Genomic DNA, 14,023 nt, shown 5'->3' on the forward strand with positions numbered 1-14,023 from the left:
CCCCCAAAACAGTCAGGTTTATTAATATTTATAGACCAATGCATCAACTGATTTCAAAGCTGAAAGTGTGTTAGAAAAAAAGAAATGGCTTCAGGCCATTCAGCGTAGATGAACAGTAAATACTGCCATTTTTTGTGTTTCTATATTGTAGATGGACTCTGATGTAAATGGTAAATTCAGTCAGTTTGTTTTTTCCCGAGAATGATCTTCACAGGTTTCAAACCACAATATGAGAACTAAAAGTTAAGCCCAGGAAAGTCTTACAAAGACTTTTCTTAGTAAGCACCCCATACTGAGCATACTATAACCATCTTTTAATCAGTTTCCCAGATAAAGAAAAATAGATATTATCTTAACAGAGACAAAGGGTGACATTAGATACATACACACAGATTAGCTTTGTCAGGCAGCTAGCTTTCTTCCTCATATTTAAAATAAGAAAAGAATGTTCTCTATTGTTTACAGTCCTATTGCAATCAGACTGTCAGTGCTCCTTCTAAGCCTTTTTAGAGAAAAAGTTACCATGGAAGCAAACCATTAATATTACAGACAGCAAATTGATTACATTCACATGACAGTGGGTACAAAGCACCTGGATACACAGCTTCAGTACCATGGAGCCATATGAGTTTTTTTCCTGTTTGTCTCTTATTTTGCTTTTAAACTTGGCACTGTTGATCTATGAATAAAAAGCAGAGATTTGATTCTTTTTTGAAAAAGCACTGATAAGAATGCATGATTTTAGCAGGCTTACTCGTCTTTATCTATCTGAACCCAGTAACGTGTAGGTAACATGCTATAAAACAAAGCAATAGCCAAAATGGACAATGCTTGAATCAGCAAGGCCAGGTTTTTTGAGAAAAGGAAAACAACCCAAACATGTCGAAGTACGCAGGAACTCTTGAATCCCACAGCCATTTCAGGCCCAACTCTCTGAGGTGCCAAGTACTTGGCAAAGACAACATTTAGGTAAGCAAGACGTTACTCTGCATTCTCATCAGAACATAAATTATAACCATGGAACCCCTGGAAATCCATCTTCTTCTATAGTTTTAACTGTCCCGCAAGTGACTATATATCCAGCTGAAGATGATATATCCAGCTATCAGGGCACCCAGGACCTTTTCATTCAGCGTAGCATATGAGCAACTGGAGCCATCTAATCACTTGGATTAATTTATACTTACATGATCATACCAAGATAAAGCTGGAAATACTATCCTACCTCATTTCATGATCTCTGGAAGCTAGTAGACAGGTGCCCAAAAAGAACTATATTTCAGCAAAATGAGGGGGTCTTCTCTCAGCAAAGGCTTTAAACTCTGAAGAGCTGCTGAAATGGAATAAAGTTACACAGTTTCATGCCCCACCACCCTGAGATATCACACCTTTCTTAGAATTCATTTCAGAGTCTCAATTTTCTACTGTATTAAATGTGCACTTTTCTTCAGGGAAAAAGAAAAATCACATTTCAAAGTCACCACAGAAAATAAAGGTTGTCCTGAACTGTGTACACACCGTGAAATATTCCATGATGAATTCATCCATTACAGCCACAGTAAATTGCAAGAATTCAACAACTTCACCCCAAAATTAGCTGAATTGACAGCAATTCACTTTTTTCTTCCACACAAGATATTTAAAAGAAGCTCCAGATTTAAGTCAATCTGGATTCTCAGTAACTTCCATACTGTTAAGAAGTTTCTGGTACTGTTCCTACAGGAGGAAGTGAGGCATCAACCAGCTACAGTTGGTTTGTACAGCTTGTTTGCAGTATAAGCAAACACCGACAGGTAACAGTTACTTCTAGTTAGTGAACAGGTAACTGGCCACACAGGATAGCTAACGCTCGAGTTTAGAAATGACACTACATGGCTTTAACCAGTCAGTGGCCAAGGCTGGGTATCTGTGTCTAGCAGCAGTACGAGTGACTAAGTTCACATGAGTTTGACTATGAACTTCATTTATTTCTTATTGAAGCCCTTCCAGAGGCCATTGTTCAGGTATTTTACTCATCAGTTTATTCTGAGGATACAAGGAATGCCACTTCTGAAAGGAAAACATAATTCAACTGTCAGGGCTAATAGGTCTGTGCAGGACGTGCAGAATGAATGTGAGCAGTCCTATATCCTGCAATTACAGGTACCTGTGCCTACACTAAACTGCCAAACTCCTGAATTTAGAAGAGCAAAATGAAACTAACGAAGCACCAAGATAATGAAAAATTACCTCCTAAACTCAGAAATAGAAAATTATTTTATAATCTTTTAAGTTTCACATTGAAATTTCAAAGTACCACTTTTATGTCAGCTGCAGGGGGATGAAGTTCTGTAACAAGTAGCTCCAAAATAAAGACAAAAGTCACCTTGCAGATTGTCACAATTAGGAAACAGGTTAAAACTATTCTACCGCCCTACCTGAAAGCAATAATTTTACCTTGTGTTCTTAGCAAGAGAAATTCCAAAAGCAGATAGACAACAAAAGGAGAATTCTGCAACATGTAACGGTGTAACAACCCACAGAGAAGACACATCCTCAGCTAAACACACAAGTAAAAAGCACAGCTGCCACCAGAACTGTGTGCCATGTGTTTGCACTTCTGTTTCCAGCTGCATCTTTAACTACTGTAAGTAGTGTCCTAGACAACTTAACTGCAGATTAATGCACTTTCAGTGCAAAAACATGTTTCTAATTTGAAACTCTTCATAGCAATACTAAGGATGTACTGGTCAATGACCAGTAACAATCATACTACCAAGATACTGAGCAGCAAAATTACTTTCTGAAGACTAAGCTTGCAAGTTTGGGCTTTTTTAATTTTAACTGCTTCCTAAAAAACTACATTGTCAGGCATTGTGTTACAGATTCCCTGCACTAGAAGTCCTGCTTCTTCTTTTCTGTGTAGTTTAAGTCATAACTTCTAGAAAAGGGTTTATCACAGTACTTTGATTTTGTATGATCCAGGAGCAAAACCAAAGAAAGCCCAGTAGAACTGAAGACTTTTTCCTAAGATGCTAAACAATCTTCCTAATAATGGGAAAGGAAGAGAGAACAAGCCAAGTGCAGTATTAACGCTAAGTTGAAAAAAAAAAAAAGCCAAGACCAAAAAGCTGAAGCATAGTAATGCGTATTTAGTGTCATCCAAAAGAACCCCTAGACTTATGTCTTGCAAGTAATTTAGCACATTTGTCAAGTTCAAATTTTCTTAAAATCGTGTCTATTCAGCAGCTTTTCAGAAGATAATTAAGTTTTGAGATCTTTCTTGCAAAATTAGTCTCAAAAGGTTACTCAATACCCAGACCTTCTTAGCAAAATGACACTTGAGAAAAGATCTGGTTTATGCTGTTAACACTAACCAAAATTTGGTCAAGAAATACATGTAAACAATAAGGATAATACATTTAAGGCTTAGAAAGAACACTGATAAATTCACCCCTGTCACATTAAAACATCCACATCTCCTTCATGGTCTTCCTCAGTCACTTTTAAAGAGAGCACTTCTTCATTAAGAAATAATCCACTCAGTCTTTCCTTACGAGCTTGTCTTTGTTCTTTCAGCTGTCTCTTGCGTAAGGCCTTTTGCTGTAGCTTCCGTTGCTTGGAACGTTTCTATCAAAACACATAAGAGGAATAAAAATCAGGTTTTATTATGTAGACTGAAAGCCACCTTTAAAGCTGGCGAATGTATGTTAACCTTTAAAATAACATTTGTTCTGAAAAATAACTAAAATGAATTCTTAGAGGTGGTGCAAGCATCCATCCAAAATCATATCTAATATTAAAGTACCGAGACCGCCACACTGGAAATTGAAATTATGGAGACGGGATAAGTACCACAGTACCACTTTAACTGTAACATACATCACTAGGTCTCTCCTAACCAAGTCATCTCATTACATGTGTTCAAAGAACAAACTGAAGAAGATTTAAAAAGCCTGATGAAGCTTCTAGTTGAAAAAACCACACACAACCAAGACAGGCTTTACTGTCCAGAAATTGTGCCCAGATCAGGTTGATCAATCTTAAATAATTTTTTTTGCTTTTGCAAAACTGTGGGTGCATTCAAAGAATGAAGTAAGATGCAGAAGCCCCCACTCACCTTATTCAAAACAAAAGTAATGAGAAAATCTACTACATAAAAACATCAGGCTTTCACTTACAAGTGATGGTAAGAGCACAAGTTTAAATTCCTTATGGCTGCATCAGAGGAAAGAGTCAGCACTGGTTTAGCTAAATCACTTCAGCAAATCCTCAGTTACTAACCATGCTCCTCGAGTACAAATACCCTAGCTAAGATCATGCAAGCAACTCTAACAAGTTAGCTTAATACATATGCACAAAATTAGAAACTTTACTTTGGAATCCCGGATTCTTTCGGCAGCACTTGTGGACAAATTACTATCACTGTGTGCTCGACTCATATTGGCACTCGAGTTTGAAGCGGAGTTAGCAACACTTGAACCACTGCTGCTTGCTGAGCTGACCATGCTGGCACTGCTGCTGCTGGCACTGGCGCCGCTCACACCACTGGTACTTGCACAACTGTAGCTACTCCTCTTCCAGCTTTCCCTTGCAGGCCGCTGACGAGGTCCATGTTCCTTGATATAGTTTCTCACCTTTAGAACAGAGAAAGCAGAATTACTAAAGCCTGATACATACTAGACCAAGATACTCCTTTTAATGGAAAAAACACGATTTCCCTGTTAATAATGATAGGTTTATTAGATCAGTCCAGTTTTGTCACATTTTGCTGTGGCTGCTTAAATTCCATCTGCCAGTCATCAAGAGAATTTAACTAAGCACTAAGTTAATATTAACTACAATAGGGAAGGAAGAAAACCAAGTAAAAAGATTTGGGGTTTCTTTCCTTCTTCTGCCCCCAAGCTTTCTACTCAGTGCTCCCCAACAAATTCCAATCCTTTGGAGTTTGAAATGCTAGCTTATCTTCAGTGAGCAAATGAAGTACCTCTATGAGCTGACAGTCACACATGCCAGCAGAGACTTAACATGTATTGAGAATATATAACCACAGTCTTTCATATAAAGGTTTAATACATAATATAATGCTTTTGAACTCTCTCATTGATAATCTGTGTTCTGGTTTATCTCCCTATATATATGCTTATGTATAAAAACTGATCACAACTCCATAAGAGATTTTGCAAGACTATTAGATGCTGGAACCCCAAAGTCGAATGTACAAACCTCAACTCACCTGTTTCAGTTTCTCATCAGTGAGACAGTTCAATTCAATAATGAATTCACTATCTGTAGGTGAGATCTGAGCAGTAGGATCAATAATTTTAATAATATCAAGTTGCTCTCGAAGGCCCATCTCCGTACTGACTTTGCGACTCAAATATTCAATATATTCAACCTAGGACCCAAAGAAAGACATGTCATTTTAAGTATTATTGATTCTAAATGAGTGTCAGAAAAACAGTAGGGGCAACAGAATAAAATGTGCTCAAATACTGCATTTCCTACCGGTCTAGCCTCATTGAGTAGCCTAAAAAACACATGGTGAAAACTCAAATGCACATTAAGCTGCCTACTACAGAAACAAAAGACAAGAAGATTTAGTTTTAAGAATCAAGCAGTACTGCATAGGTCTACATTTACACTGAAGCAATCAGTATGTCTTTTAAGATGTGGCACTAATTGAAAGTTCTTCAGTATGTTACTGTTCTCACATAGGAAAAAAATCAGTTTCACCTGTTCATCATTTGTCATTGCGCTCCATGGAAGTTCATCAAGATTCCTATGCTTGTTTTTCTTTTTCGGAAGCAGACAAGGAGAGCTTGGAATACTAGGTATAACATCAGAAAGTACATCACTCCCACTTGTAATGTCGCTGCCAGGCAACTTGTGATATGCAAGAGAAAGAACAAAGGCTTAGAATACAGCAGGCAGATTTACAGTCATTCTGCCACTATTAACAATTCAAAACACACTGTCAGATTAGCAAAGAATCACTATCCATAGACTCTAACTTAGTAATTACTCCTAACCCTGTAGTATTCCTTTGAATCTTCCAGCAAATGGCAATTATAGCAAACTCAATTCACACTATTCTCTACTTACCAATCCTCTTTTTAAACACGTTGGATTTAAGAGAACAGCAGAATGATGTGGCATTTCAACTGTTTCCCTTCTCCATTGGTGTCAATTGTGCATTGCCCATTGTCCAACCCAAACCTAAATCTCAACCTCCCATTTTAAAGCATAAAGGAAGTTCTAGTTTAAGGAAGATCATTTTAAAGTAGGTTTGTACTTTATACCGCACCCCATAATTACACAAGACAATTCAATTAAAATCACTTTCATTTTCCTGAAAGCAACTGCAGAACTTTAGCTTCATTTATACACCTGATGTAATTTCTGAACACACTTCCAGTTAAAGTGACAGCTGGATTACTCATGCTAAGATTCTGCCACATAACCCCAGAAAGAGCTACAAAGAGTCTTTCCAAAATTCTGTAGGTCCAATCAAGTCAAATGGCTCTTAAAAAAGGCTTGTTTTAAAAAAAAGAATAATTGAGAAAAGGTAGTTACTGATCAAGGATGCTGTCAGCTAACTGAGACATGAGAAATTACTTCTTTTCAAAACACCATTTCACAGCTCAGTGAAGCTCTGAATCTTTGGGATGCAATCCGAGCTGTAACATACAAATGCACTTGGAACTTCTGTGACACAACATACACAGATACTAGCAGTCATTCTAAAACCAGTAAGAAATTCAGAGCTAATTTCAATCCATGTTGTCTTAAGTTCATTTGCATCTTCTGGAACAGGATTTGCGCTTTCTCAAAATCAGTACTTTCTTTCAGTCCTTACACTGATTTTGCAGACTCTGTCCACGCTTTGCCTAAGCTTCCTGACAAAGCTTAAAAGTATTCCTCAGTTTCCTATTTCAAAGCTGTGTATATGCTCACAGTTGATGTAAGTCCGTAATATAAAAAGGCAATTCAAGTCTATAATATATAAACCAGTCTGCATATCACAATTGAAAAAGCTGCTGAACAAAGACAACTACCACAAACTAGAGATATTTGACCACAGCTGAATCCAATACTGACTAGGAAAAAGGAGGATGTGATTCAGCTTCATGCTTTTCCCATCCTGGTGAGACAAATACTCTTTGTACAGGAGAGAAAAAAAAAAAAGATAGGAACAGGCTATGGCAAAAGCTTCTACAATTTGTCTAGATGCCAGCTCCATTCCAAAGAAAGATTTAATATGACCAAACCACTGGAAGCAGACATCTACAGGCAGATTCCAATATCAGGGCAGATCCTTAGTACAAAGGATCTAAGTTCATGGCTATAAGACACATATTGGTCCCCAAGACCAAACTACCATAATATATAAGCACTGCCCTTTGAAGAGCTGACTTTCAGTCTCCCCCTCCAATTTAAGAACACTGGAACAAAATGGAACAAAGCATTTTCTTTAACACTGAAGACTCAGAAATCTGCTCTTATGTTCAGCAGTTACCCAAAAACAAATGCTGAGGACTTTACCAGCACTTAACAGCCTATACAGAATTTCACATTTACAGTGGAAGTAGTTTACCTGCCACTCAAACTCACTGTCTGACCAATCCCAGTATGTGCTGATAGAAGAAGAGACATCACTGCAGACACTACCCTCGGGGAACAAATCAAAAGAGGTGAACTCCTGGTCATCCAAGAGAGAGTAACAGTCATCCTGATCCCCAACGGAAACCGATGAGAACAGCTCTTCACTGCACTCTGAGCTGGCTACGCTGGTTCCACACGATGTCAAGTTCCACCTGCAAAACAGAGAAAGCAGCAAACTATCAATATCATGTGGCCTGGGAAATTCTTCTAAGCCTCATAAAACCACCTCCACTTAGCTTGTCAGTAACCTTATACATTGATTTTATTCCAGTGTTATAATTATGTGAAACATTCTATTTTCAAGTATTTTTAAAGGTCCATAATCAACACCAAAGGGAATTCAACATTAAAACTGGCAAAACAAAATTCCATATACTGTTAACAGAATTACACCTTTATTTTAGTATATTAACAGTTTCCACACCAGAGCCATGATTCCTGTAACGTGTAAATTGTCTTTCTTGGTTTTGTTGTGGTTTGTTTTTTTAAATACTCTGAACTACAAATATAATTTCACATATACTGGGATACCTAAACCTGCATGCAAACTGAAACAAGCAAAACTAAGAAGCGAAACAACTGGACTTCAGGATAAGTAGGAGTCCAAAGGGAAATCTAGGATGATAATCCCCTCAAAAAAACTAAGGTTTATTAAGGAAACACAGATATATCTAAGGCTCCAATATTCACTATTTTCAACTCTGAATGCCAAAAATATTGGACATCCTGTTGGAATGCAAACATGCAAAATGCGAAAATGACCTTTGCAAAATGCTACAGTGCCAAAACTGAACACTTTCCCACCCTCCCTCATAATTTCATTTAGAAAGCTAGTTAATGCTGTTGCTAAAGGAAAGCAATTGAGGACTCAAACTTCACAGAACAGGTTTTTTCAGTCTAATGACAGTAAGCCAGAATTTAACAATGAATCATGAAATCAGCCTCCATTATCTGGATTTCTTTTACACATTGGTGAAAAGTAGGTCGCGACAACTGTGAGTCAGCACAGCACTGCCACATGGCCACAACAATTTGTCTGTGAATTTTAGAAGCCCTTTTCAAACCCATGCCATAAACTCCTGTCCCGTCAGCCTTTCCACTTCAGCCTGGGTCACTTGAAAAACATTCCTCTATCCAACTGCAAAAGCTGAGTGATGCCATCACCCAGAAAGGCTGGTCCCCACTGTCATTATTTAAGCTGCATACCAGGATGGCTAAATATGTTTGTGATGGTCTCACGCCCACGCCTCTTTGGCCAGCAGTGAATTTATCCAGTGCCAAAGGCATTTCAAAACTTTTCCTTTGGCAGATTCGGGAGATCTTGTCCTCCCTTTTCTGCACCACTTACTCATGTGCGATTTTTTACTGGTACAGAATTTATAGTGAGCAGGGCAATCAATATAGAGCATATATAGAGATACAGAGCAGAACATGAGTGTGGTGACACAGCACACTTCTGAACTTTACTACAGTTTCACTATCCATGAAATATTGATGAAAGGAAAGACAGAGTGGACAAAGTTTGCAGACCAACCAAAACAGAGGATGAGGTGCAGGGGCTATACCACCAACAAGCTATACACAGACATTCCAGGTCTGCAGTACCAGTGCAGTCAGCCCTCGCATTCTCATAACTTGGGGATGCTGTACCTGCTGGGGTAAGCAGGATTAGCAAGAAGTAGGAACTACATTAAAATTACTCAAAAAAAATAGAAAGGCTTATGTGAACACTATGGACTGAGCTGTGCATCTACAATGGCTCAATCAGTGCAAGACAGAGCATGTCCTTGCCCCCAAGAAAAGAAATACCCACTCAGTACGTCCAAACCTAGGTTTGCAAAATGAGCAAGCCAGAGTAACACGCTCAAGAAGTGACAATGCAAAGAGAAATGTACTAAATAAAGGCAAAATTGGTGAGTATCACACACTTATCTTACAGATATGCTATGAATACATCTTACTAGTCATGTCACAATTCAGTCTTTCAATATAAGAACCAGATCATGAAAATGCTTCATATTTCATCAAGGCTCTTCACAGTGAATCATTTAAGAGTCTGTAATTAAGAGCTTGCCCTTGTGAATGACACTTAAAAAACATAATTTCTATTATTTCATACAAATTCGGTTGAAAGATTATCTTATTATCCACTGTTCATAATGCTGTAATAGAAACCCTAGTAACTAGTAAAACTATCTTGCAACTCTGGAACAGGAACTAAAACTATCCCACAGGTATGTTTAAAATGAAAAGTCACAAACTCTTCTCAAAAATAAGCTGTTGCTGTATTCAAGCTTAATACCATGCATAAACAGTAGCAGAATGAGGCTCTTAAGTAAACAGGACTGTGGGTTTGATTTGAGAGACACAACTGGAATTCCTTTGTAGAGCTGCGTTTGCATTTTCAGAATAGACCTCTTCTACAAATTACAGACAGGCCCTTAATTAGCAGCATGGGATGGAAATGCTTCTGCACGAATTGGTGCAGCCACCGAGCTGCCTGATTCATTCTGAACCTCTGCAGGCTTGCTTGGTGTCCACGCAAGGCCCGCTTTTAATTACTATAAGCACACCACTCTTCATTTCCCTGTCGTACAGTGCTCAAAACGGCATTTCAAGAAATTCAGAAAGGAATAAACGTACCTTAAAAACCGACCAAGCTCACACTAACATTCTAACGTTATTAGCCGAACGCAGGCTGAGCCCACACGCAGCCTTGCCAAAGGCAACCGTAACCCAGGCAGGGGAGAGCGAGCGGGTACCGGGAGGAACCGCAGCCCGGTCGCACCGTGCTGGTAGAAAAACGGGGAGGGAAGCACGGCCCTGCTGCGCAGCAGCCCCGGCGCCGCCGCAGCCCCGCCCGCCCCGGGCCCCTCGCTACTCCCGAGCTGCTGCGGCCCTGTCGCCTCGGCCCGCCGGATAGGCAACGACCGGAGAACCCCGCGGAGAGGAGGGCGGACCTGTTAGAGTGGAAGCGGTGCAGCGGGTCTGTTCGGTGACAAGACGAGAGCTGGCAGCCGAAGTCGCTCACGTCCAGGCAGCCCTCCTCGCTCAGGCTCAAACTGCCGCCCCGCGGCGGGTGCTGGTGCGAGAGCAGCGGGCACGGCTCCTCGGGGGCCAGGAACTTCTCGTACGGCTCCTCGGTCATGTCGACGGGAACGGAATGGCTGCAGCGCGGCCCGCCGGGGGCGGGGAGGGGCCGCGGAGGAGATCGCCTCACGGTCGCACCTGCCGATCCGCCATCACCGGCCGGTCCCAGGATGCGCCTCAGCCTTACGGACGGCTCCTTCCGGCGCGGGTCCTCCGCTCCGGTCCGGCACAGCGCCCCCTGCCGCGGCGGAGGGCGACACAGTGTGCCCTCCCCCAACACGCCCCTGGCGCCAGCGGGACGGGGCGGCGATGGCGGTGGCGGCGACGGCGGGCAGGGCCGCGGCCCACGGGCACGGCGAGAGCGGTGGCGGCCGCGGCGGCAGCTTCCTGGGGCCGCGGGTGCCGGCCGAGGTAGAGGCTATGGCTCGGGTCGTGGAGGACATGGGCAAGGAGACCTTCCGGCGGCTCCTCAGAGGTACGGCCGGCGAGGCCTGCCCAGCCCCGCCCCGGGCATCCCGCCGCCCTCGGTGCCCCGCCGCAGGGTATGGGTCAGAGCCGGAGGGCAGCGCCGCGTTCCGTGGGGGAGGCGGGGACAGCTGGAGGGTCTTGGCGGGCAGGGTCGCCGCTCTCCCGCTGCGCTTCCCGTTGCTTCTCGCTGCAGGAAGCTAAAGCTGAGCGTTGAATTAATGACGGGTTTTCCTGTGTGTATTCTAAAGCCCCGTAAGGTCCGTGAGAACGAGGAGCTCTCGCTCTTCTCTCCCCGCTCAGCCCCAGAGCCGGTAGTCGAGTCACGGTGGGATTGTGTTGGTCAGGGGAAAGCCAGAGCCGTGGATGCTGTCAAAACGTGCAGGAGGAAATGAAGGTATCTGACTGGAGCTGAGGCTGCAGGGATTGATGAGGTTTTTCTCTGTGAGGCTCCTGCCTGCGGTAAAGCAAGAAAGTTGGGATTTTCTCAAGGCATCTTTGACCACCAAAATCAGTTACTTGGTTGAGTAAATTCTTTTATGCAAAATAATTGCAGAATAATCCAAGAGTTGATTAGTAGAGCAAAAGCACAGCTCTAAGGAGCCCAACTGCTGCATGGACAGTGTGGTGCTGCAGGCCTGGCACGTGTATGCTCTCAGATAACTTATTTTCGGGCCTCTTTTTTTTTTTTTCCTTGGATTGAGTCAATAAGGACTCAAGGCATCTGGTAGCTGTTTGCCTCTGAAAGTGTTGCTGCAGTGCCAGAAGTGGAGCAGTGCACCCAGGGTTTTCTTACAGTAATTGAAAGTAATAAAGCAGATGTATAGGTAGAGCCACTGGGACAAAAGTAAGTACAGGTGTTGAACCATATTTGCTGTCCAGTGCAGAGACAACAAAGACCAAGAAGTTACATTGGTGCCAGAAAGCCTGACTGTCCCCTAAACTCCAACTGAGTTTTATTTCAGTGTGATTATTGCCTACATTTAGGTGTGCAATAAATGCTTCCTACTGTAAGGGGAAAAAACAGATCTTCAGAGCTGTCTGAAGGCAGGGCAGGTTAATGATGATTCATCCAAGGGATTCATCCAAGTGCCCAGGTTATGTGAGGCTGGCAGAGATCTCCAGTTATCTTCTGCTCTTGTTGGCTGCGGATTGACAGCTTGCAGGGCAGAAGGTTGTCCTTTGAAGGGTTAGTAGTCTTTGAAGACATGATGGATTTCTACCCAATACATCTGAATTGCTCTGGCATTTGCACCAAGTTAGTTTTTTGAGGCTGTTGCTGTTATACTGCTAAATCATAATAAAATGAGATGTGGCTTTATATACCTGCACAGTTCACAGTGTAAAAAGTGCATATACCGTTATATCAGGGTTACCTAGCCTGTGTTATTGCAGGCTCTGCTAAAGTGTCATTTACTTCCTAACATTAGGAAATGATCCAGCAGTGAGATTTTCTTGAGATATTTTGGGCTTTTTCTTTTCTACTTCAGATTGACTATTGGAAATGTTGTGACAGCGATATTTCTGAGTTCCCTGAACTGTACTGAGTAAAAACCATCTTGTATTCTAGGGTAATGCAAGTAGGTTCTAAAAGATGATGTGAACTTTTAACTAATTATTAGGGTTAGTCAACAGAAAGCAGACCACTATTGTCATTAAAGCTGTCTAGTTGTCTAACTGTAAGTGACCTGTTGCTCTTTGAAGAAACAGATCAAAGTTGTATTTAAGTAGGTAAGTAAGCAGCAACCTTTTTCCTGCTCTGTGCATGGTGTTGTAGGCAGGCCTCGGTGCTGATCTGTATGTGGCCATTCCAGCAGACTCAAAGTCAGTTTTGTTGTCATAGAGCAGAGCCTTTCTCAGCATGGAAAGCTTGGTACTAGCACTACTAGCACCTTGCGCACTCGTTCTACTTGTGCAAAATCTCCCATATAGGTAGTGCCAGATAAATTCAGTCAGCAGCGTGACTTGTTAAGGGAGAAGCTGCTGCCTGAGCACTTGCACACCATCCAAGGAGTTGCACATACACCACCCAAGATAACTGCTAGGACCAGAGTGCAATCACAGCAGGCAGCTCCAGTGAGTGCATGGGTGCTCCTTTCGACTCCTTGCTCACACACATTCTTGGGCACACTTCCTCCTCCTTCAGACACAACCTGCTTCTCACACGCCTTTTTAGTCCAGTGGTGATTTTTTGGTCTGGGGTTTTCTAACACCTTACTGGATTCTTTCTCTGTCTCCATACAGGCAGGCTGTTTACTGTTCTTATCTTGCTGAGTTATAGCTTCCACTGATGGTTGTAGCCTCCTTCTGCTTTGTGCTTCTTGTGAACCTGCTTGTCAGCAGAGCACAGGCACTTAAAAAGCCATAGACCTACCATAAACATCTAACTGTTTAGCAACAACTTAAACTTAGTAACTAAAACATCAGCGTGTTACCAAGTCCTTCTCACACTAAAGACAAAACACAGCACCATACTAGCCTCTAGAAAGATCACTAAGAAAACTAACAGAAAGCATATCTAGGTAAAAGTCCACAGCTTGCAGCCTAAGACTGCAGCAGATCTAGCTACTGATGCTAAGCAAGTTGAACTGAGCAAACAGCATTCTAAACCACACAAAAAGGGACTCAAAGTATTCAAAACTTATTTAAACTAACTAATATCTCTCAACATGAATGATACAAGACTTGCCACTGAATTTGGTACACATTTAAAAACGTGAAAAGCAAAGAGAGTTTATAGACTCACAGAATAGTTAGGGTTGGAAAGGACCTTAAGATCATCTAGTTCCAACCCCGCTACCATGGGCAGGGACACCTCACACTA

General features: G+C 41.9%; 2 protein-coding genes across 2 annotated transcripts in view; one reads left to right on the plus strand and one right to left on the minus strand.

Moving 5' to 3' along the window:
- Positions 1-10,945, minus strand: FAM199X (family with sequence similarity 199, X-linked). Its single transcript, XM_061446068.1, has 6 exons — positions 10,605-10,945; positions 7,577-7,796; positions 5,716-5,865; positions 5,216-5,377; positions 4,356-4,616; positions 1-3,609 (listed from the first exon to the last, which is right to left on the minus strand). The coding sequence occupies exons 1-6, from the start codon at positions 10,790-10,792 to the stop codon at positions 3,439-3,441; spliced, it is 1,152 nt and encodes a 383-aa protein (XP_061302052.1). The 5' UTR covers positions 10,793-10,945; the 3' UTR covers positions 1-3,438.
- The window catches only part of COMMD5 (COMM domain containing 5), a 17,406-nt gene continuing 14,190 nt past the window's right edge, over positions 10,808-14,023 (plus strand). Inside the window, exons 1-2 of the mRNA XM_061446387.1 lie at positions 10,808-10,865; positions 10,916-11,209. Of these exons, the coding sequence (XP_061302371.1) occupies positions 10,808-10,865; positions 10,916-11,209 (352 nt within the window). The remainder of the gene's footprint in view (positions 10,866-10,915; positions 11,210-14,023) is intronic.

Source organism: Pezoporus flaviventris, unplaced genomic scaffold, assembly GCF_033815535.1.
Source record: "Pezoporus flaviventris isolate CSIRO_AGI_PZ_B2104156 unplaced genomic scaffold, CSIRO_AGI_Pfla_v1 ptg000005l, whole genome shotgun sequence".
Taxonomy (NCBI): domain Eukaryota; kingdom Metazoa; phylum Chordata; class Aves; order Psittaciformes; family Psittacidae; genus Pezoporus; species Pezoporus flaviventris.